Source organism: Lepidochelys olivacea, assembly GCF_965140295.1.
Source record: "Lepidochelys olivacea isolate rLepOli2 genome assembly, chromosome: 1".
NCBI lineage: Eukaryota > Metazoa > Chordata > Testudines > Cheloniidae > Lepidochelys > Lepidochelys olivacea.
The window spans coordinates 145,189,453-145,214,367 of NC_140411.1; the positions used below are offsets into that span (position 1 = coordinate 145,189,453).

At 44.5% G+C, this 24,915-nt stretch overlaps 1 protein-coding gene across 3 annotated transcripts in view; it reads left to right on the plus strand.

The window, feature by feature from the left end:
* Window positions 1–24,213, plus strand: part of LOC311523177 (organic solute transporter subunit alpha-like) — an 88,072-nt gene extending 63,859 nt beyond the window's left edge. For all 3 annotated transcript variants that reach the window (XM_084632939.1, XM_084632941.1, XM_084632940.1), the window contains 7 exons: window positions 3,167–3,318; window positions 3,435–3,508; window positions 7,445–7,603; window positions 9,940–10,051; window positions 12,787–12,933; window positions 17,053–17,158; window positions 20,750–24,213. In XM_084632939.1, coding sequence (XP_084489065.1) covers window positions 3,167–3,318; window positions 3,435–3,508; window positions 7,445–7,603; window positions 9,940–10,051; window positions 12,787–12,933; window positions 17,053–17,158; window positions 20,750–20,937 — 938 coding nt within the window. In that variant the 3' untranslated portion in view covers window positions 20,938–24,213. The remainder of the gene's footprint in view (window positions 1–3,166; window positions 3,319–3,434; window positions 3,509–7,444; window positions 7,604–9,939; window positions 10,052–12,786; window positions 12,934–17,052; window positions 17,159–20,749) is intronic.
* Window positions 24,214–24,915: the final 702 nt, after the last annotated feature.

Here is a 24,915-nt window from a genome sequence, read left to right on the forward strand (position 1 = left end):
TTGGGGCTGCTGTGATTCAAGTAGCCCATGCAATCAAAGATCTGCTGATATCAAGGGTAGTGACCCGGGGAAATGTGCAGTTCAAAGTGGATGGCTTTGCTGCAATGGGATTACCTAACTGTGGTGGGGCTGTAGACGGAACCCATATCCCTATCTTGGCACCAGAGCACCAAGCCGGCGAGTACATAAACCGCAAGGGGTACTTTTCAGTAGTGCTGCAAGCTCTGGTGGATCACAAGGGACGTTTCACCAACATCAACGTGGGATGGCCGGGAAAGGTACATGACGCTCGCATCTTCAGAACTCTGGTCTGTTTCAAAAGCTGCAGGAAGGGACTTTATTCCCAGACCAGAAAATAACTGTTGGGGACGTTGAAATGCCTATATGTATCCTTGGGGACCCAGCCTACCCCTTAATGCCATGGCTCATGAAGCCGTACACAGGCAGGCTGGACAGTAGTCAGGAGCTGTTCAACTACAGGCTGAGCAAGTGCAGAATGGTGGTAGAATGTGCATTTGGACATTTAAAGGCGCGCTGGCGCAGTTTACTGACTCGCTTAGACCTCAGTGAAACCAATATCCCCACTGTTATTACTGCTTGCTGTGTGCTCCACAATATCTGTGAGAGTAAGGGGGAGACGTTTATGGCGGGGTGGGAGGTTGAGGCAAATCGCCTGGCTGCAGCAGCCAGACACCAGGGCGGTTAGAAGAGCACAGGAGGGCGCGGTACGCATCAGAGAAGCTTTGAAAACCAGTTTCATGACTGGCCAGGCTACGGTGTGAAAGTTCTCTTTGTTTCTCCTTGATGAAACCCCCCACCCCTTGGTTCACTCTACTTCCCTATAAGCTAACTACGCTCCCCTCCTCCCTTCGATCACCGCTTGCAGAGGCAATAAAGTCATTGTTGCTTCACATTCATGCATTCTTTATTCATTCATCACACAAATAGGGGGATAACTACCAAGGTAGCCCAGGAGGAGTGGTGGAGGAGGGAAGGAAAATGCCACACAGCACTTTAAAAGTTTACAACTTTAAAATTTATTGAATGCCAGCCTTCTTTTTTTGGGGCAATCCTTGGTGGCGGAGTGGCTGGTTGGCCGGTCGCCCCTCCACCGCGTTCTTGGGCATCTGGGTGTGGAGGCTATGGAACCTGGGGAGGAGGGCGGTTGGTTACACAGGGGCTGTAGTGGCAGTCTGTGCTCTAGCTGCCTTTGCTGCAGCTCAACCATACACTGGAGCATACTGGTTTGGTCCTCCAGCAGCCTCAGCATTGAATCCAGCCTCCTCTCATCACGCTACCGCCACATTTGAGCTTCAGCCCTGTCTTCAGCCCACCACTTACTCTCTTCAGCCCGCCACTTACTCTCTTCAGCCTGCCACCTATCCTCCCAGTCATTTTGTGCTTTCCTGCACTCTGACATTATTTGCCTTCACGCATTCGTCTGTGCTCTGTCAATGTGGGAGGACAGCATGAGCTCAGAGAACACGTCATCACGAGTGCTTTTTTTTTTCTTTCTAATTTTCATTAGCCTCTGGGAAGGAGAAGATCCTGTGATCATTGAAACACATGCAGCTGGTGGAGAAAAAAAAAGGGACAGCGGTATTTAAAAAGACACATTTTATAAAACAGTGGCTACACTCTTTCAGGGTAAACCTTGCTGTTAACATTGCATACATAGCACATGTGCTTTCATTACACGGTCGCATTTTGCCTCCCCACACCGCGTGGCTACCCCCTCAACCCTCCCCCTCCCCGTGGCTAACAGCGAGGAACATTTCTGTTCAGCCACAGGCAAACAGCCCAGCAGGAATGGGCTCCTCTGAGTGTCCCCTGAAGAAAAGCACCCTATTTCAACCAGGTGACCATGAATGATATCTCACTCTCCTGAGGATAACACAGAGAGAAAAAGAACGGATGTTGTTTGAACGCCAGCAAACATACACTGCAATGCTTTGTTGTACAATGATTCCCGAGTACGTGTTACTGGCCTGGAGTGGTAAAGTGTCCTACCATGAAGGACACAATAAGGCTGCCCTCCCCAGAAACTTTTTGCAAAGGCTTTGGGAGTACATCCAGGAGAGCCGTGAATGCCAGGGCAAAGTAATCCTTTCACATGCTTGCTTTTAAACCATGTATAGTATTTTAAAAGGTACACTCACCGGAGGTCCCTTCTCCGCCTGCCGAGTCCAGGAAGCAGCCTTGGGTGGGTTCGGGGGGTACTGGCTCCAGGTGCAGGGTGAGAAACAGTTCCTGGCTGTCGGGAAAACCTGTTTCTCCGCTTGCTTGCTGTGAGCTATCTACAACCTCCTCCTCCTCCTCATCTTCTTCATCCCCAAAACCTGCTTCCATGTTGCCTCCATCTCCATTGAAGGAGTCAAACAACACGGCTGGGGTGGTGGTGGCTGAACCCCCTAAAATGGCATGCAGCTCATCATAGAAGCGGCATGTTTGGGACTCTGACCCGGAGCGGCCGTTCGCCTCTCTGGTTTTCTGGTAGGCTTGCCTCAGCTCCTTAAGTTTCACGTGGCACTGCTTCGGGTCCCTGTTATGGCCTCTGTCCTTCATGCCCTGGGAGATTTTGACAAAGGTTTTGGCATTTCAAAAATTGGAACAGAGTTCTGATAGCACAGATTCCTCTCCCCATACAGCGATCAGATCCCGTACCTCCCGTTCAGTCCATGCTGGAGCTCTTTTGCGATTCTGGGACTCCATCATGGTCACCTCTGCTGATGAGCTCTGCATGGTCACCTGCAGCTTGCCACGCTGGCCAAACAGGAAATGAGATTCAAAAGTTCTCGGTTCTTTTCCTGTCTACCTGGCCAGTGCATCTGAGTTGAGAGTGCTGTCCAGAGCGGTCACAATGGAGCACTCTGGGATAGCTCCCGGAGGCCAATACCGTCAAATTGTGTCCACAGTACCCCAAATTCAACCCAGCAAGGCCGATTTAAGCGCTAATCCACTTGTCAGGGGTGGAGTAAGGAAATCGATTTTAAGAGCCCTTTAAGTTGAAATAAAGGGCTTCATTGTGTGGACGGGTGCAGGTTTACATCGATTTAACGCTGCTAAATTCGACCTAAAGTCCTAGTGTAGACCAGGGCAGAGGCACTTTCTTACATTGAACATGTTACACTCCTAAAATAAAATGTGTCTTTTTCCTTTTTTTCAGGCCTTGATCTAACAGGTATATTTCTCTTTGCCATCTTGACTCTAATGACGCTAACAGCCAACCTGGTGTTTGTAGAGGAAGTGTTCTATATCTACAAGAAAACTCCCTCCTCTAAAAGGACAATTTTTATTTGGATAAATGCAGCGGCTCCGGTAAGAGCAGGGAGAAAAAAATTCAATTGAATATCAAAAAGACCCTTTCTCTAAAGATGCTGTAGTTAATGCATAAACCTCTTTTATCTCTGACCCCCTCCTGTCTTTCTGTCCAGGTTATAGCTACTACATCATGCGTCGGGATGTGGATTCCTCGCTCAACAATGTTTACAGATTTCACTGCAGCAGTGTATGTATTCTTGTTTCTCTGAACCCTGAATTTCCTGCCTTTAAACAGCCTCTAGCACTAGGTAAACATAGTCATTTTGAAAATTTAATAATAGATTTTTAGTTTGAGATGAAATCTCTTGGCAGCTGTTTTAGCAGGGAGGGAGAAAAATAAAAAAACAAATTCCCATTACTACAGCCCCCTTAGTGTGGGAACTGCAGAATGAAAGAAAATAATTGATCCCTTTGATTGGCAGCAGCCTTGAAGTAGTAGAGTCGTTCCTTTATCTCTCTCAGTGCCATGTAGAATGAGACTCTGACCTACGACTTTTCACTGTGCTTTTATTAATGATGCACTGTATGGGCCTTTTATTAATGATGGCAAGTAAACCTTCAGTGAGTATATCAATGAGAAAATGTTCCATACATGTCCTGATAAAAGCTCTGGGTGAGGGTTTGACAGCTGTGACATGTAAAGGGGAGGATGAAGAATTATGGTCTCTGCTCCCTGGAGGTAATGGTGCAAGCCTCTAACTTTAAGGCAGAAGCTGAAAGGTTGAAGGTTATAGTGTGGGATTTTTCAAAGCTGTCTAAGCGATTTAGGAGCACAAGTTCCATTGGCAAGTCAATGGGAATTGTGCTCCTAAATCACAAATGTTTTTGCAGATCTCCCCTTTAACTCCTCGTGACTTCTGGCTGCATTTACTACGAGTCTGAGATGGAATAAAACAAGATGGAGCAATGCTTATTAATTAAGTTGCTTTTATTTGGATGGTAAATACAAATTCTCACTGGCTGAATCTGGGTCTGAGATGAAACCATGCAAGTCTCTGCCATATTATTAGATTCCCAACTTTAACTCTAGAAGTATGCATGATGCTAAAAATACGTATAAAAAGAAAACAAAATAGTAAGAATGGCCATACTGGGTCAGACCAAAGGTCTATCTAGCCCATCGAGCTCAGGATCTGAGTCCCTGTGGTGGACACTGTAGCATTTAATTTCAGAAAGGGGAACTACACAAAAATGAGGAGGTTAGTGAAACAGAAATTAAAAGGTACAGTACCAAAAGTAAAATCCCTGCAAGCTGCATGGAAACTTTTTAAAGACACCATAATAGAGGCTCAACTTAAATGTATACCCCAATTTAAAAAACATAGAGAACCAAAAAAGAGCCACCGTGGTTAAACAACAAAGTAAAAGAAGCAGTGAGAGGCAAAAAGGCATCCTTTAAAAAGTGGAAGATAAATCCTAATGAGGAAAATAGAAAAGAGCATAAACTCTGGCAAATGAAGTGTAAAAATATAATTAGTAAGACCAAAAAAGAATTTGAAGAACAGCTAGCCAAAGACTCCAAAAATAATAGCAAAAATTTTTTTAAACACATCAGAAGCAGGAACCCTGCTAAACAACCAGTGGAGCCACTGAACGATCAAGATGCTAAAGGAACACTCAAAGACGATAAAGCCATTGTGGAGAAACTAAATAAATTCTTTGCATCAGTCTTCACTGTTGAGGATGTGAGGGAGATTCCCAAACCTGAGCCATTCTTTTTGGATGACAGATCTGAGGAACTGTCCCAAATTGAGGTATCATTGGAGGAGGTTTTGGAACAAATTGATAAACTAAACAGTAATAAGTCTCCAGGACCTGATGGTATTCACCCAAGAGTTCTGAAGGAACTCAAAGGTGAAATTTCAGGACTACTAAATGTAACCTATCATTTAAATCAGCTTCTGTACCAAACGACTGGAGGATGTGACACCAATTTTTAAAAAGAGCTCCAGAGGTGACCCTGGCAACTACAGGTCAGTAAGCCTCATTTCAGTAACGGGCGAATTGGTTGAAACTATCATAAAGAACAAAATGGTCAGACACATAGATGAACATGATTTGTTGGGAAATAGTCAACATGGTTTTTGTAAAGGGAAATCATGTCTCACCAATCTGCGAGAATTCTTTGAGAGGGCCACAGGAGATCCAGTGGACATAGTGTATTTAGATTTTCAGAAAGCCTTTGACAGTGTCCCTCACTAAAGGCTCTTAAGCAAAATAAGCAGTAATGGGATAAGAGGGAAGGTTCTCTCATGGATTGGTACCTGGTTAAAAGATAGGAAACAAAAGGTAGGAATAAATGGTCCGTTCTCAGAATGGAGAGGTGTAAATAGTGGTGTCCCCCAAGGATCTGTACTGTTCCCAGTCCTACAAATTTAACATATTCATAAATGATCTGGAAAAAGGTATAAACAGTGAGGTGGCAAAATTTGCAGATGATACAAAACTACTCAAGATAGCTAACTCCCAGGCAGCCTCTGAAGAGCTACAAAAGGATCTCACAAAACTGGGTGACTGGGCAACAAAATGGCAGATGAAATTTAATGTTGATAAATGCAAAGTAATGCACATTGGAAAACATAATCCTAACTATACATATACAATGATGGAGTCTAAATTAGCTGTTACCACTCAAGAAAGAGATCTTGGAATCACTGTGGATAGTTCTCTGAAATCACTCAATGTGCAGCGGCAGTCAATGTGCAGCGGCAGTCAAAAAAACAAACAGAATGTTGGGAATCCTCAAGAAAGGGATAGATAATAAGACAGAAAATATCATATTGCCTCTATCTAATCCATGGTACACCCACACCTTAAATAGTGCATGCAGATGTGGTCGCCCCGTCTCAAAAAAGATATATTAGAATTGGAAAAAGTTCAGAAAAGGGCAACAAAAATTATTAGGGGTATAGGACAGCTTCTGTATGAGGAGAGATTAATAAGACTGGGACTTTTCAGCTTGGAAAAGAGACGACTAAGGGGGAATATGATAGAGGTCTATAAAATTATGAGTGGTATACAGAAAGTAAATAAGGAAGTGTTATTTACTCCTTTTCATAATACAAGAACAAGGGGCCACCAAATGAAATTAATAGGTAGCAGGTTTAAAATAAACACAAGAAAGTATGTTTTCACGCAACACACTGTCAACCTCTGGAACTCCTTGCCAGAGGATGTTGTGAAGGCCAATACTATAACGTGGTTCAAAAGGGAGCTAGATAGATTCATGGAAGATAGGTCCATCAATGGCTATTAGCCAGGATGGGCAGGAATGCTGTCCCTAGCCTCTGTTTGCCAGAAGCTGGGATTGGGTGACAGGGCATGGATCACTTGATGATTATCTGTTCTGTTCATTCCCTTTGGGGCACCTGCCATTGGCCACTGTCAGAGGACAGGATACTGGGCTTGATGGACCTTTGGTCTGACCCAGTACGGCCATTCTCATGTTCTTATGTTCAGTATCCTGTCTTCCGACCGTGGCCAATGCCAGGTGCTTCAGAGGGAACGAACAAAACAGGTAACCATCAAGTGATCAATCCCTTGTCGCCCTTTCCCAGCTTCTGGCAAACAGTGGCTAGGGACACCATCCCTGCCCATCAAATCATAGGCCAATCATAGGCTATATACTTACAATGAAAATTCTGAAGGCCAAATGTGATTTGCTTACAAGTTCTGACTGTGTGGGTACAAAGTATGACTGCATTGGTGAGAGCTCAGCCAACAAGCAGAAAAACAGTACAAAAAGCAGAGGCAGCGGAGTCTAATGGATAGAGCACTAGGGCGGGAGCCAGGAGCTCCTGCATTCTAATGCTGACTCTCCCACCTACATGCTATGTGGCCTTAGGCAAATCATTTAGTTGCTCCGTGTCTCAATTTCCTTATCTGTAAAATGAAACTAATACTTAACTCAGCCTGCCCTTGTAAAGTAATGTTTCTACGCAATTAGCGCTAAATATTACTATTTATAACAGACTTTTTAGGAAATGTCAGCATTGCAAATCCTGGAGTAGGATGGTTAAAGATACATGTCTATGCTGGTATAGATGCAGAACGGTGTCTATGCTGGTATACAAAGAGCACATGCACATTGTGTATGTTTAACCTGATATTTTTTCTCTTGTAGTTTTTTTGCCATTGTGATCCACAAGTTCATGCTGATGATGATTAAGGAGTGTGGAGGTCAAAAGTTATTTCTCACTAGATTTGAAAATGATCGTTTCAAGATCAGCACAGGTCCCTTCTGTTGCTGTTGCCTTTGCCTCCCTCATGTACACATCACTAGGTGAGTTTCACTTTAGAGCTCCCCAGCTAGAGTACTGGTGTCAGAAACCAGCAGCTTAGCAGAGCCATACATATGATACTGGGTCTTCCTGCTTCAGAGAAAATTTGCACCCAGCGCATATTGAATGTGTCACCTCTGTGAATCTCATGCTGTCTATTTTAAGGTGTATTATCATTATGGGGCCACGTCAAAATTTACTCTTTCAGCTTGCACCATGCAGCTATCCTCCACTGTTTTGGGGTGGAAGGGCTTGGAGTTGGGGACCAGACAATTCTTGGTCAACCCAGTGGACATTCAGCCTTTCGGTGAAAGTGGGGCTGTTGCTGGAGTCATGCTGCCAGTGGGCAGAAGGATGGCTATCTTTGTGGGATGCCTCCTACCTCTGTAGACCTATGGTGGGCTCCTTCTCATCAGTACCTAGGGTTGGGAAGCCTTGCCTTCTACCTACTCTTGAGCTCTCTAAGCTTCTTCCAGTACAGAGGATGACGTCTTGACAATTTCAGCCTCCTCTGGCCCCTCCTGCAGGTGTCTCTTGTTTGGCTGAAGAGAGCTTTTTTTTTAAAATAACAAATAGGGATGATACATAAGACAGGCTAGTGCAGATAAGAGCGATAAGGGTCAGGAACAGGGGAATGGGAGGTACAGTAACAGGTTTCTATCAGCAACAATTGCTCTGTTGTCACACAATTCTCCAAATGCTTGAAAGGGCAAATGCACTAATCGGGTGACCTGTCTCAGCCCATTTCACACTTGTTTGTACCGTTTATAGTTCTGTAATGATTTGCGGGAGTAAAATTACCACTGTAATGATGTAATTATGGCTGTATTAATTGAGCAATTACAATAAATCAAGGTTCATTAATATATCACATTTCACATTAAATGGCAGCTGGCTGGCTGCTGAGCCTTCATTAGGTAGAGTGTCTGAGGGGCCAAGGGCACAACAGTGAAGACCGAAATAACCAGAGAGAGCGAGAGCTGGGAAATAGGTGAGGAATAATAAAGTTGGCAAAGAAAAGGGGATCAGGAGCTGGACCTTGCCCAGTGTGCACTTAGATAGTTCAGATAGATCAGCTTGCATGTGCCTGAGTGGCAAGGGTCTTCCCCTTCCCTCCCCCCCACCTTTTCCTTATGGTATTTTTAAACCAGCATTAAAATCTAAAGGATGTTTTTTGGTCTGTGATTATGACTCACTGAAAAGAGGGAAGCTTGCACCATCTGTCCTGCTGGGGCTAGGTAGCGTAGTGATCAAAGGTGGATGATTTCCTCCGACCTAGGAAGAAAAGTGAATGGCTACTGAACAGTGTTCATGGAGGAATACTCCGGAAAATGCTGATCCTCTCTCCTGATCCTGCAAAACCCTTGCTTTCCTGGACTACCACAAGACTGGGGGTTTGCTAATCAGGAAGGGTGGAATCAGGAAGAAGCCACCATATGTGACACGGTTTCTGTAGACAAGGACTAAAGATCTATGGCAGGAATTCTCAAACTGGGGGTTGGGACCCCTCAGAGGGTCGCGAGGTTATTACATGGGGGGGTCATGAGCTGTCAGCCTCCACCCCAAGCCCTGCTTTGCCTCCAGCATTTATAATGGGGTTAAATATATTAAAAAGTGTTTTTCATTTATAAGTGGGGTCGCACTCAGAGGCTTGGTTTGTGAAAGGGGTCACCAGTACAAAAGTCTGAGAATCACTGATCTATGGTAACTTGCCATTAAGTTTAATGCTGGTAATGAAGCACCAACTTGCCCACTGTAGCAGAAGGTTGGGACAGTATGGCTGCAGTGGAGGAGTTAAGGGCAAATTTCAGGTGCTAGCTGTTCTGCCATTGGCTCCCCAGTAGACTCTAATACATCACCTTTTGCACAGCTCCATTAGTTACTGAACTGCTGCTGCAGAGCCAGCAATGGAGCAAAAAACATTATTTTGTGCCTGTTCTGCTAAGTTAGTGTCTACATCTTTCAATATGCTGTGAAAAATTAGAGAATTCTAGACCAGTGGCTCTCAAAATTTTTTACTGGTGACCCCTTTCACATAGCAAGCCTCTGAGTGTGACCCTCCTTATACATTAAAAACACTTTGTTGTATATTTAACACCCTTATAAATCCTGGAGGCAAAGCAGGGTTTGGGGTGGAGGTTGACAGCTCGCGACCCTCAGTTTGAGAACTCCTGCTCTAGACAAGCTGTTTAGGTTCTAGAAGATGTTCCTTGCCAGATTTCAGCCATGTACAGTACATATGGAAAATGTGGGGCCTCTACTATTAGACAATATCTAGTGAAGTTGTGTTAAGCTTATTAACAAGGTATTGAGCAGCGGTGGTTTTTTGACTTGCCAGACGAACCCTGTTTCTGCTGAAGTTGGGGACCTTTCAATTTGCTTTCCTTCGACCTGTGCTAATGTTTCTGTCAATAGTGCTTTGGACCAATGGAAACTACAGCCTTTCTGATGTAAGTAAATATTCTAATCAGCCATTGCTCACCAAGCTTGTAAACTTTGGCTTGACAATGAGTGTCTAAAAAGCCAGGTTTATGTACTAACCAGCATCATATAAACAGCAGCCCCAATTTATCATCCCACCGCATAGTGTGCTGTCATTTATACTTGTGCAAACTCAGCGTAAAGTAGCATTGTACATTCACCTTCAACGGCTGCTGGTTGTCATGCAACAAAATAACGCTCACAGCCGGTTCTGGTTCAGTTGAAGGAGTGTCCGGCTTTATTCCAAGAGCACAGTACCTAGCAGGTGAGGAGCCAGGGACTGGCATTGAGCAGCCATGGACTGGCAATCACTGAGTTCCTATTCAGCTGGTGTGGACAGCCTTGGGTGGGCAATGACCAATCAGGGGTAAGCTATACTAATTCTATTACAAGGTCTGCACAGGCTATACATGTGAGTTCCTTACGCTAATAATTACATAAGTTGCCAGGCAACAGCGAATGGGCCAAGTGTGTTTAAACAAATGTGTTGCACAAGAACCAGGACCATTTAGACAGCACCAGCACTGTCACAGAATTTATGTAAAAGGCAGTGTCCGCATTAACCGTGCCCCAAACAAGGCGTCTCCAACCTTTTTGTCGTACGGCCCACTGCTTGAGGTAGACATCATCTCAGAGCTAGGCGAAAAAAACAATATCTCTCTTAGAAATGTCTGCAAATTCGAATGAGTTTTCCGTTCCATGGTATTTTGCAATGATCAGATTTTTCATGTTCTCATTTTTCAGTTTTGGAAAAATCCCATTGCGTGGTTTGTCTGACCACTTCAAATTGGCAATAGAAAACCTCCAAGCCCCTCAAATATTCTGACAAATAACCAACAAGTGGCTATTATTTATTTATCTTACACTTAGGGTATGTCTACACAGCCCGCAGCGGCAAGCTTCTGAGCCTGGGGCTTGTGGGGCTTGCACTACCATGCTAAAAAGAGCTGTGTAGACGTTGCAGCTCTGGCTGGAATTCGGGGTCTGCAGCCTAGGGCGAGGGGTGGGCTTCAGAGCCAAGCTCCAGCTGGAGTCACAGCTAAAAAGCACTGTCTACACAGTTATTTTGAGCATGGTAGCACAAGCCCAGCTCTGTGTAGACTTGCTGCTGTGGGCTGCCACTTGCTGTGTAGACGTACCTTTAGCAACCTCAACCAAGATCAGATCCCCAGGTGCTGTACAAACACATAGTGAAAGATGGTCCCTGCCTGGAAGAGTTGGCAATCTAAACAGACAAGGCGCACCAGAGGTAGGAAGGAAAACTGCGGCATAGTAAGGGGAAATGACTTGTTCAAGGTCACATAGCACGTCAATGGCAGAACCAGGAATAGAAGCCTGGTTTCCTAGCTCACGCTCCAGCCCTACTTACTAGACAATGCTGCCCCTCAAGGACAATTTTTTCCATTAAACATTTCCATTGGAAAATTTCCAAAAAACCAGAAAATTACAAAAAAGTCTTTGTGAAACATTCTATTTGTGTAAAAAGTTCAAATTTCTAAGAGATTTAGTTTGAAAAATTCCAGCCAGCTCCACTTGTGGATTCAAAATCATCATCAGACAACCACCTGCCCTTTAATCCTCCTCTGATTCCATTCACACATCTCTGTGGCACCCATCGTTCAACTCACTCCACATACACCGCTGCCTGCTTCTCCTTCCCCTAGTGTCTGGTGGCATCCTGGAGAATTACCCAGTCTGTGGTAAGATCCCCTTGGCCTTGAATGAAGGAACTGATTTTCATGTTCTCTGTAAAACACCAAGCCGAGAAGCACGTGAATAAAGGTAAATCTGAACTGCCTGATGTGTTGGCTCCGCCCTATAAACTCGAATGGATTGTTAAAATACGCAAAAAGCAAGACAACTCTGAGGATAATTACACCACTGCTAAAGCCAGTGGACTCAGCATGTTTTCTCCCATTCACAAAAAGCAAAGACTGTTTTCAAGCCAAATTTTTAACTCTTTCCACTGTAGCAAAAATGCAATTATTTGTAGGTGAAAACTCAAGCAAAGGAGTTGCCTGGGCATTTTGCAAACAGGACTGTCCCAAAGTTAAACGGGGTCCCCTGAAAACTTCAAAATAAGAGGCCTCTCAAAAAATGTTAAAAGGTTGGTCACTGTAAGCCGTACTTCACTTGATGGGCTCTCTGGTCACAGGATCAGTAGATGCTGAGTACTGGCCTGGAATCTAAATGTCTACACACCTACTGAAAAGTTTGGATCTCTTACAAAAAAAAGACATGCTGCGTGAGTCAGAGTAGTAGTAATAATAAAGCCTTTTGTATTATTTTACAGCAATACAAATATAACCTAAAATATCTTTGAGTCTTCTGGGGGAGACAATTTGTCTTTCAGAAGAAGCCTCTGGTGGGTCATTCTGGGCTTGATCCTGCAAGATGCTGAGCACCAGCAACTCCCATTGGTGTTGACGGGAGAGGGATGGTGCTCAGGTCCTGGAATAATCTACCTCTTCGTCACCTTCCCAGGTCCTGCCAGTTTTGCAGGCCACTGGCTGATTGGTGATCAAGTACTGCATTCCGTATTATCCCTTCTGTTGGCAGTGTCCCCAGAGCAGTTTCCACTGCAAATCCCAGGAGCCTCTGCTGTTGATTGCAGCTTTCATAAAAATAGAAATAGGTGTTTTATTTTTGCATGTTTTCACAATTGCCAAGTCTTATCCATATGCCTGTTTAATTTGCTTTTTAGTTAACTCCTAATGGAGCTGCAATATGGATTAACTGCTTCGTCGGTGTCCTTACAATGATTGCTCTATGGCCAATTGGAATCATGTTTCAACAAGTTCAAGTTCTTCTTAACCCTAAGAAGATCAGCCCTAAGTTTGCACTTTATCAGGTGAGAATCTTCACATTCCAGTTTAGAATTTGCATTGCTGTTGATATAGAATAACCCTGGGCAGAATTTGGTACAGCGTGTTGCTTCTCAGTTCAAAGACTGTAATTTAAAACTTACTGTACAAAGGCACACCCTTTGATTGGTTAAAGATGTGGTTTCTCTTTGAAGTGTTGTTCTTATTCATGCTCAACTTGTATTAACTTGCATCTGGTCTTTGTATAATGCTGGAGAACTGAGAAATAGTTATAATCCATTCTTCCTTGGGCTGTGGGAAAAAAATAGCACAGAGCTGAGCTCTCTTTTCTCAGCATAAAGGAAGCCTCATGGTGTATCCTGTAATACAATGTTAAAATGCTAGTGTGTACTTTAAAAGATGGGAAGGGTTCTGGAACTGGGGGGCGTGGGGGTGGTTCTTCTTGTTTCAATTGTTGCACCATGCTGCTGTTTCTGTGATGTTAGTTATTTTTCTTGGCCAGTCTACAAATGAGAATAAGACAATAATAAAAACATTGGCAGGAAACCACTGAATAATAGAGTGGGGCCAGATATGGGCCAGATTTAGTTCTATCCATTTTCCATATTAAAGAAACCCATGAAAGATACCTCCATCCTCAAGAAAGGATTGAGTCAGGATCCTCTTATTGCGTTGCTGCCATCCGTGGGCATCCCTAGGAGGTGGTACTGTAAGGCCTTGTCTATGTCGATGAAAAACCTTAGTGTAAATGCCATGACTCACACCGGGCCAGTTTACCTCACTAAGTTGACCTAGTGCAAGTCACACTAAGTTGTAACTTTAGCATCCTCATGGCCAAGACGGAATCTGCTCTGCAGGCAGCTCTGGCCAGGAAAAGGGGCACGCAGGAACACAGCAGGGAAAGTCCCTTCTGCCCCAGGGACACGTTGTTCCATACCCCCCGATGTGAACACACGCACACACCAGAACAGTACAATGAATACAGGAGAGGGAAATATTTATTTACAGGGGGATGAATGGAGAAGAACAACAAGAGGGAAGATAGGGGGAGCGGTAAAACAGGATTACACCTACCACGAGGCCCCACAGGCCCAGCGGTACCACAGTCTGAAAGGGCAGACACCGAGCACTGTGTCTGCTCTCAGAGTTCAGGAGTCCCGGGCAGAGTTCCAGTCTGGCAGCGAGTCTTGGGTGCTCCTGGTCATCTTGGGCACCAGTGAACTTTCCCCAACAAACTGCTCCAGTGCCCTCTTCTGCCACTCTGCAATCCCACACAGAGCGGCAACCTCCCCACTTAGCTAGCTACAGCTTCCCTCCTTATTCCAAGTGCAAAGTCACAATCCCCAGTACTCTTGGCACCATACAGCTCTGGGCAACAGTGATCCTGAATCCAGCTCCTGTTTCTCGGGTGATTCCACTCTGGCATGGTGCTCCTCCTGGCTCCTGTCCTGGGGTGTCCCAAATCGGCCGCTCTGTCCCTCCCAGGTTTCAGGCAGGTTCTTGGCTGCTTCACTCTGTGAGGGCCCCCTCGCTGCAGTCTGGAGCTACAGACACCCCCATCCCCCTGTCGTTTCCCTTCTCTCCATGCCCACCGCTCCCAAAACGGAACTTCCTCTTCCTGGAACAATCAGCCCTTCCTCCCCTCAGGGCAAAGATTTAAAAGGGCCATTCTCTCTAAACCCCAAACGGGTTACACACTGGTACAGTGTGTCTACACTAGGGCTGTACACTCAGTGTAGAGAAGGCTTAGGCCAGTGTACAGCAGGCTGCGTAGTCTCTGGCCATATGCTGTCAATGAGGAGGTGCAGCCTGTGTCCATGAGACACTCACAAGTAGTCAGTACATGTCAGTACAACCTGAAGGAACGGGTAGGAGGCAGGCAGCAGCTGGATGCCATCCAGCAACACACATCTGATATTGCCGTTTGTCTGGCAGGATGGAGATGGCAACGTTTTTTTGGATCTGGGACCAGTATAGTTTTAAATTCACTCTGGTATTTAGGATTTTCACCATCTAACACAGTACAAAAGCTGCGTGTAGTTTTTACTGGATTCTGCTCTCAGGTATAGATCTATGTATGATAGTTTTCAGGCTAGTTCCCCCAACCCTATTTAATTGAAGTCAGCCTGTACATTAACTTCAACATGGAATTAAACACGATTTCAAGCTAGTGAGTCACTGATACTCCATATGTGCCCCCTAAATATTTTGGATGTCCACCAAGATATATGGCGAAGGCCAGCACAGACTAAGAGGTGTCACACTCTAGAGCACTCTCTCTATTCTGAGATCACATGCATTTGTTTGTTTTTAAAAATTACTTCATTGGGTGATTCATCCTGATGACGTGGCCCTGAAATCTGTTTTGCATGATCACAGCTGGCCTTCGCATCTGCTCCTACAGCACTTACTTTCAGTAGTCAGACTTACTACCATAAGCAGTCCCATTAAACTCAAGGCACTACTCACAGAAGGGAATATTACACCTCATATGAAGTGCTTCAGGCCGTTAGATTATAAAATCCTTAGGACAGGAACAGTCTTTCTCTGTGTCCCGGACACTGACAGCACTAAACTAGTAAACACAATAATACTGGAGGTGAATGAAAACATTTTTGTGTTTGTATTTTTATGGAAAATGTATTCATGGGGGAGTTCTGATCATTTTAACCTATGCAATGGATTTTATAATCTTACACTGAACCACAGATTTTCTTTCCCTCCTCCACACTTATCAGTTCCCAAGAAAGCAGTTGAATGTTATTCTGTTCTCACTGGCCTTAAGGAATTTCTTGATTTTTACATCTGTTTATGGATGGACTACTTTGTGGGCAGGGCGGGGAACATGCTGAGACAGCGAACGCTCTGCAGTAAATGTAAGCAAAGCTCAGTTTTCCTGACCAATTTCAAAAATGCTCTGGTCACACGCCAACTAGAGACATGGGTTCAGAAAGAACTTCTTAGTGAGACACTGACTAGCTCAGGGGGAAAATTCTCAGGTCAGGAACAGTGCAAGAAAAGTTTGAGGGAGCAGGCCATGTTTCTAGCCTACTCTAAGAAGAATTTATACACAAAAGGCCAGATTTACAAGGGTATTTAGGTGCATAAAGATGCAGATCGGGACCTAATGGGATTTTCAAAAGCACCTAAGCAGGCCAGGTGCCTACAATGGCTTCAGTGAGAGTTAGGCACCTAGGCCCAGATTCTAAACATGTTGCCCATTGACTGTCAATGGGATTTAGTCTTGTGTGTGTCTAAATCCCTTTTGAAAATGAGAGCTAGGCTCCTAAATCAATTAGATTTTGCAACATTGAGCACAGCAGTGCCTAAATACCTTTAAAAATCTGGGCCCTAATCTGTTTAAGCATGTCTGTGAATCCCACTAGGTTCCTATCTGCATCTTAATGCACGTATACACCTTTGTAAAGCTGGTCCACAGAATTTAGTCCAAACTTACTCCCTTCCTGACATTTGGCTTTATTGGTTACTCAAACAACAACAATGCACACACATCACCCTGCCCTTTCTTCCCCCAGCTTGGCTTTCCCCAGCTTGGGTTCCACTGCAAAGACCTCTCTGTCCTAGAATCTAGTTTCTTCTGCACCAAAAGTCACTTCCTTTCTAACTAGGGGACAGTTTAAGAGTCACCCCTGCCACAGTGAGTTAGCAGGAATCGGTCATCATCTGCCTGCTGTGTGTGTGCGCGTGTGTGTGTTCCAACACCTCATACCAGAGTAGGGCAACAGAAGAATCTTGTCCCCTTGGTACAGGTGGGTACAAATTAATAATTACAGTGCTGGTAAGACTCCATTTTTCTTATGTTTGCTTCTGATATGAAGCAGTAAATATTGATCGATACCCCAAATGGCAGCCTCACAGCCATTGCACCTTTAGACCGAAGAGCTGAGGTCAAGCCTTTTTTACAGCTAGGAAGTTTGATTTAATTTTCAAGCTGTGAGCCATATTGCCTTCACCAAAAGATTTATTCTGCAGGGGAGGCAGGCTTAGGGTAGGAGATGAGGAGAGGGGAGAAACAAGGTGGAAGAGGAGTTTATATTCTTCATGAAAGCAAGATCACTGTGCTGAACTACAGCCCTTCTGTGGTACTGATGCATCAATCTTCTTTTCTTTGTTTCTTTTCATAGTTTGTCCTCATTCTGAGCCAACTCCAGGCAGCCATCATCAACATCCTGGCTCTGCAAGGAATTATTCCCTGTGCACCACCTCTGGCTTCTTCAGCCAGAGGAGCATGTAGGTTCTTTTGGAGGGCTGTAGAGTGGGGAAGGGTTGTTTTTTAAATGTATAAAGGCCTGGAAATCAGTGTTGCCAACGCTCTCGATTTTAATGTGTGTCTTGTGACATTTTGGCATTTCGCTTAAATATCTGTTTCCTGGCATCTTGCAGTTACATGAGCATTTCAGCTTTCCCAGAAAAACCTTTCTTTCTCTCCTGGTTGCAGAGATAAGTGATAATGACTCAGAAACCAGATGTCAAAGACAAAAAATCCAACACATATTAGGATTAAAAATCATGAGATTGTAAAAACAACTATCTCATGTTTTTTTGGGGCCCATCTTATGATTTTTGAATGCTTGAGGTTGGCAGTACTGTACATTTTGAAAAATGACTGGTGATTCTGAGTGTCTAACCTGAGATGTGGTAAAGGGTCTGATCTCATAAAGTACTGACCATCGAGCCTTTGAAAATTAGGCCCCTTCAAAGGTTTCTGAAGTTGGACAGCCACAAATCTACTGGGAGATAAAGTATGTATTTACTAAAGTGCTTTCATGAGCAACAGAGCACTTTACAGAGATCTGAACTCCAAAACAGTGAGAATTAAGGAGCTGATCCTACAAGGTATTGTGTGTGCCCAGACCCCCAGTCTGGTCTTCCCTCCCTCCCCACCCATTTCTCATTTCTTTTCTTTCTGTTGGGAGATAAATCGTTCAGGCTGTTGGCATGTTAAACTCGGTTGGGAGGCTGGAAAGAGATGAGATGGGCATCGTTAGGCTGGAAAGTGTTAATGGCTACCATCAGCGGGTTCTTTGATCCATAGAAAATTATGGAGGCGCTTGAAGCTGTGACTCTGCTAACCAGATGCCAGGGGCGTGGTGTGTCCCCCGTTTTTCCCCTTTTGTTTTTTTACCATTTTCTGCTCTTTGACGCCTAGAATATTCCCTGAAATTTTGGAATTGATCAGATGTGGTATTCAAAGGTTACCGTAGCACAGACAAATACCACTCAGCTGAGGGTTAGGCCATGTCTACACTCTGGGCGCTAGAGCAGCACAGTTATGGTACTGCAGCCCCATGGTATAGACCAGTGGTGCTCAACCTTTCCCTGTCACGCCTCTCCCGTTCCGTAACGGAATCTGTCCGTGCCCCACCCTACTCCATTACTTGCAATTGGCTCAGCAAAGGAGCTGGGGCTGAAGGTGGAGCTGGCCTCAGGGCAGAGAGCGACTGAGGGCAGAGCTGGGCTGGGTGGCGCTCCCTCCCCACCCTCCCATGGGGGCTGGCCCGGGCCTGCTACACGCCTCTCTAAAGTTTCTCTGTGCCCCCCTAGGGGGGCAGGTGTGATGGACTTCCCCAGGGTGCAACCTGGAACTGGGGTATCACTGAGCCTTCTGTCTCACCAGCCTAGGCTCCCTCACTCACTGTGACGCTGGGACAAGCTGCAGCTCCCTCCAGATCCTGCACTTACACAGACATTCACAGACAGAGACACCCACTGCTGCAGTTACATGAATGCTTTTCCTATCCACTCATGGACTAGCAATAGAGTGGCTCCAGCCAGTCCCCCGACTAGCTCTCCAGCCTAGGACCCCAGAGCCTTACCATCTTGCTCTGGTCAAAAGCCTGACCAGTGTAAGTTTATATCCCAGTCCAGCCTTCAGTGTGGAGAGGCCAGTGCACCAACCCTGAGCGGATTTCCCTTTTGCTCTTCAAGCAACACACTGTTTTAGGTAAAAAATATAAAACAGATTTATTAACTATAGAAAGATAGATTTTAAGTGATTGTAAGTGATAACGTACAAATCAAAGTTGGTTACCTAAGAAAAAACAAAACAAAATTGCAATCTAAGTTCAGTACACTAGACAGGATTTGAATCAAGCAGTGCCTCACCCTGATGTTACAAACAGTCCAACAATCTTCCTTACACAGGCTATAAATCCCTTCAGACTGGGACTACATCCCCAAGTCAGTCTTTGTTCCTAAGGTGCTTTGTTGTAGGAGGAGTGAGGCCCAGTAATGATGTCACTTCCCCCTTATATAGCTTCTTCAATGTGGAGGGAACTTCTTTGTTCCAAGCAAAGTCCCCAGCACAGTTTGTACAGTAAAGTACAGGCACAAGATGGAGTCCAGTGTCACATGATCAAGCCACATGCCCTTGCATGCTTGGATGAGTCCTAGCAGGGGCCATTACCCATATTCTGGCTAGAACGTTCACAGGAAAGTCCATTGGGTGGGGAAAAGCTTTTCCCATGGCCCATTGTGTTTATTGATGGGCCCTTTCCTTGATTAGTCCATTCACAATGTGTTGGCTAGACTGGATGTAAACTACTTTATGGGTGTTACCCAGGAGTAAACACATTTGAAATACTGGCCCATAGTCAATATTCATAACTTCAGATACAAAAATGATACATGCATACAAATAGGATAATCATAATCAGCAAACCATACCTTTTCCATTGACACCTTACATGACATATTTTGTACAAGATTTGTTGCAATTCTATAACACTGGTGACTATGGGGGCACCAAGGTGTTACTTTGGGATACAGAATGTCACAGCGTGCCCCACAGATTGGGGACCACTGGTGTAGATGCATCCTACAGTGATGAAAAAGGTTTTTCTATTGAAGTCGGTAATCTACCTGCCTCAGTGGTGATAGCTAGGTCAGTGGAAAAATTGTTCCATCAGCAAGGCCGCATCTACATCAGGAGTTAAGTTGGCATAGCTAGGGCGCCCAGGGCCGTGAATTTTTCACATCCCTGAGCTCCATAGCTATGTTGACCTAACTTTTAAGTGTAAACCAGGCTTTAGACCTTATTCACTCCCATCTCCCAGCAGTGTAACCCTGAAGCAAGGCTCCCAGCAGCAACTCCACCCAGAAATGGGAGGCAGTAGCACCAGTCTCATCCTTGGAAGGAGCCAGGAGCAAGGAACCTTCCCCCCACCCTCCCCAAGCCAACTCTTGCTAGGGAGGGGGGAGGCCTGGGCATCCAGGAGATGTGCTGATTCAACCCATCCCAAGGCAACTTTTGCCTAGAGCTTCTGTGGCTCTTTGGCAGCTTAGCCTGAAAATCCTGGCTACCCTCTGCAGGGGTGAATCCCACCTGGGCTACAACAGCCACTTGCTGGCTTAGGAGGAAGCTGCTTCCCTTGGCATAGGTGCTGACTCTGTGGGTGCTCCAGGGCTAAAGCATCCATGGAAAAAAATAGTGGGTGCTCAGCACCCACCAGCCACAGCTGTTCGGTGGCACCCCAATCAGCTGTTTGGCGGCTGGGGGGAGCTCTCAGCGGAGAGCAGCGAGCGGCGGGTGGGTGGGGGCCCCCAGGAGCGGTTGAAGTGGGGGCGGGAAGAGGCAAAGCGAGGGCAGAGCTTCAGGGAGAGGGCGGAGCGGGGGTGGGAAGAGGTGGAGCGAGGGTGGGGCCTCAGGGGAAGCGGTGGAGTCGGGGCAGGGCCTTGGGGCAGAGCAGGGGTGGAGCACCCCCAGGGAAAAATAAAAGTCAGTGCCTGTGCCCTTTGGGCAAATGGGGATGAGTTAAACCTACTGTTCTCTTCTTCCCCAATTCTGACGTGATTTCTTTTCTTTTTTTTTTTTTTTGCCAGATATGAATCAACAGCTCCTCATAATGGAAATGTTTCTGATAACACTGATCTCAAGGGTGGTGTATAGGAAAAGATATGATGATCTGGAACTTCCAGAGTGCACTGACCAGGAAACTAGCGACAACAAACAGAACACCAAGATCAACCTAAATAGCAAATTTATTGAAGATGGAACCCAAAATGTATAGAAGGTGGACAGATGTGCTGTCTTGTGAAAGCTGGGACAATACTTGTAGCCCAACTCAGCTTGCCCATGGCAAGATCCTGATTAATGTATATGCTTTACTTGAGGGGACGTCCATTGCAACTTTTATATCCTTATACTGCAAATAGCAGATTTCCAAGCTGGAACAGCTTCTGGTATAAATTCCTGTGACCTGGACAGAAAGGACCGAAAAGTGGGAGGATAAACCTCCTTATTTTCCAGAGATACATACACAGAGTGAGAGATTTCTGTCTCCATATAATTTCATGCAGTTGTCAGACAGTTTGGGTCCCATCAGCTTGTTTGAACCCTGCAGTGTAAATGTGAATTGATAAAATACAGGTTTGCACACATTATGGTCTTTATATAATGCGGCAACACTGGAGACTCACTCTTTTTGTTTTTTTCCTCACTTCGTGTAGCCACCTCTGTGTTTGGAGCTCTCTCCCTGTTCCAACACTTCAGGTGCCCACCCTCTCTTTGTTCAAATCCCTCCTCAACTCTCACTCTTCTCACCAAACCCACAACAGCTAACATACCTCAGTAAATATATCCTCTCAGACCCCAACACATCCTGCATGCGATATCCAACTCAGTAATGATAAGCTCTTTGGGTGAGGGCTGTCACTTTTTCCTGTCTTTTTTATACCAGTGATTCTGAATGTTTCCAGACTATTGTACCCCTTTCAGGAGTCTGATTTGTCTTGCATACCCCAAGTTTCACCTCACTTAAAATTACTTGCTTACAATATTGACATAAAAGTACAGAAGTGTCACAGCACACTATTACTGAAAAATTGTTTACTTTCTCATTTGTCTGTATGAAATTTAAATTGGGACTGACCTCGCTTGTGCTTTTTATGTAGCCAGTTGTAAAACTAGGCAAATACCTTGGATGATTTGATGTACCCCCTGCAAGACCTCTGCGTACCCTCAGGGTTATGCATGTCCCAGGTTGAGAACCACTGTTTTATACCAGTAAGCACACAGTAACCATTCATGACTATTTAATAATAGCTATCAATAGTCCTCCCCATGGGAAGCAGTGTGATCCAATGGATCGGGTATGGGACTAGGAGATAGGAGAGGTGGGTTATGTTCTGTGCTCTGCCACTGACCTGCTGTGCCTTAGTGTCCCCATCTGTAAAATGGGGATAATGATACTTAACTATCTTTGTGAAGCGCTTTGAGATAATGTATACACATTTTTCTATAAAGCTAAGTATTTTTATTAACAGGAATCATTTTCAAATAATTGCTCCCCCCTCACCCCCAATCCTGAGCCATCCTGAAGCCCACTAGGGACAGGGGTTCTCAAACTTTTTTTGCTGGGCTGCCATTTGAAAGTATTTCAAGCTCTGACATCCCTGCTCCCATACCATGCCACCCTTATTTCTGCTCTGCTGCTTACTTCAGAGCTGGGCACCTTGCCAGCAGATGCCGCTCTCATGACCCCCCCACAATAGCCTTGTGACCCCCCTTTTGGGTCAGGACCCCCAGTTTAAGAAACACTGCACTAAGACTTAGACTGTTTTTAGACTTGTTGGTCCAAATACTGCCATCACTGACACCCATTGGTTAGTCTCATTTCAGTGAATTTCCATCTATCATAAGGGGTCCCTGGAAATCCAGTGTTCTTTGAGGAGGCTAATTGCTCCATTTTGGTTTGATATAACTTCTGACACCATGTAATGTTTAGTAAGCTGTCAGGAGTTGTGTGTGTCATGAGAGACCAGCATTCAGCTCCTTCTCAGTCTCTTCTGGCTTCTCTAGTTCACATTGGGCATGGATGCTTTGACCATATATACACTAGGAAAATGTATCTGTTTTAAATACATAATATCAGATATGACTTAGCTTCTAGATTCTCCCACTAAGGTTAATCATGACCAGCTTACACTTTTTAAACACGATTGTACTTGTCCATGCTATATGCCAAAGCATGTTTAACATCTTGTTATTTAGCACGTTTTCTAACATGATATATTTTCTAAGTGTAGACAAGGCCATAGATACTTAACCACAGCAGTTAGCATAGTTACTCCCATAGTTGTAATCTAATACCTATCCACATAAGATGGCATTTGCTAGTGTTTTATTGTGGCTGGCTGTGACTTCCTGGGACCCCAAATGGGGAAAATAGACTATTTAGAGCCAACAAGTCTTCTCATGAATTGGGATTGGAAACAATTTAATTGCTCGTGCAAATGGGACAAAATCGTTTTCAAAAGTCATGCTTTTTCTCTAATGATGTTGAAAATTGTTTTGTTCCATACATTACATTCAATGGCTTTCAGCATTGCTTCACTGGGACCTGTTGCTACTAACTGATCAATTTCCTAGTATACATGGGGATTTAGAACTCAAATCAAGTGTTGGGAACAGGCATGGAGACTGAATGACTTGGATCTTCCCACACACAGTTAAAGGTGTGTTATCTGGGCAAAGCAAGAAGCCTATATTGATACTGCCTCTGATTAACCTATTCTGTGGAGAGAAGGCTTCATTTTCCATCACTGTCAACCAAGCATTTGTCACAATCACATATCTGAAATGCTCATTAAAATAGATTTATATTTTAAAATATAAATGTGAGCTTAGTTTAACCATGAGAGTCTCTTTAGCTATTATGCTTTTAGAGTAGATTTTTAATACTTCTACTATTATTCATGTGTCATATTTGAGCAATAGAAAGATGAGGTGGGTGAGCTAGTATCTTTTATTGGACCAACTTCCGTTGGTGAGAGAGACAAGCTTTCGATCCACACAGAGCTCTTCTCTAGGTCTGGGAAAGGTACTCCAGCGTCACAGCTAAATGCAAGGTGGAACAGACTCCTGAGCATAAGTAGTTAGCATATACTCTAAGCGACCATTCAAGGTAAGACTGACACAACTACAGCTACACTGCATATTTGAGCAATGAAATTTACAGCGTAGGCAGTGATTAGCAAGTGGATTAAGTGGACTTTTGCGCTGGCAACTAAGAAGACAGATTTCCACTGAAATCAGTTGAAGTTAGGAACCTAAATACCGTTGAGGATCTGGGCCCAAGGCCCCAATTCTGAAAAGCATTTATGCACATGCTTATGTATAACCCTAATTAGGTCAGAACAGGTCTTGCGTAATTTTAAGCATGTGTTTAAGTGTTTTCCTGAATAGGAATGCTTTCCTGAATAGAGCCAAAATGATCATGAAAGTGGCAGAATGTATCATTTTTGTTGTTGTTAATGTTTTATTTTAATTATCCAAAAATAAAACAGGACCATTTGTTCTACTTTATATTTGTAATGTGTCTTGCCTCCTAGCTCGACCTCCAGCATTCTGAGGTGCTTTCTCCTCACTCTGGTAACAATCACATCTCAATGAGTAAGAACATTTTGCTTCCAATGGTGTGTATTTGTGATGTTAAAGGTTTACAAATACTATAATGTCAAGGCTCTCTTGGACGGAGAGTAACTGATCTTCAAGTTCCATGAGTCAAATTTCAAACAGCTGCCATAAAATGAGATATCTCGGGGTGAACATCTCATATCTTTGATGCCAAGCCTGCTTCAGATTGTCATATAAGAAAGGAGAGATATTTTTATCATGCCTTTTGTGATGATAAAAAGCACCATCCATATTAAACAAAGAACTGGAGCGAGAAGTGCAGGGGACATGCAATCAAAGGTTAAAATGTTGTAAGCATTTGGAAAACTAGTGAGACTGAGGAGAATAATAAACAGAAAAGGACAAGAGTGACAGTACAGTTCTTGTGTGGTTGTATAGCAAGGTGTGGCCATGCGTGGACAATTTGGGCTTTTTATTGTTATTTTTCTTCCCCCTCACTGCTAATAGGTGAGATGGCAGAAGTGCCTTTTTAGAATGGTTTGGATGTGGTGAGGGAGGGGCAGCTCAGGCGCTGACCCTGCAATTGCACCTTCACAGATGCTGCAGCAAGATCAAGGCGGTTGGGCCCAGC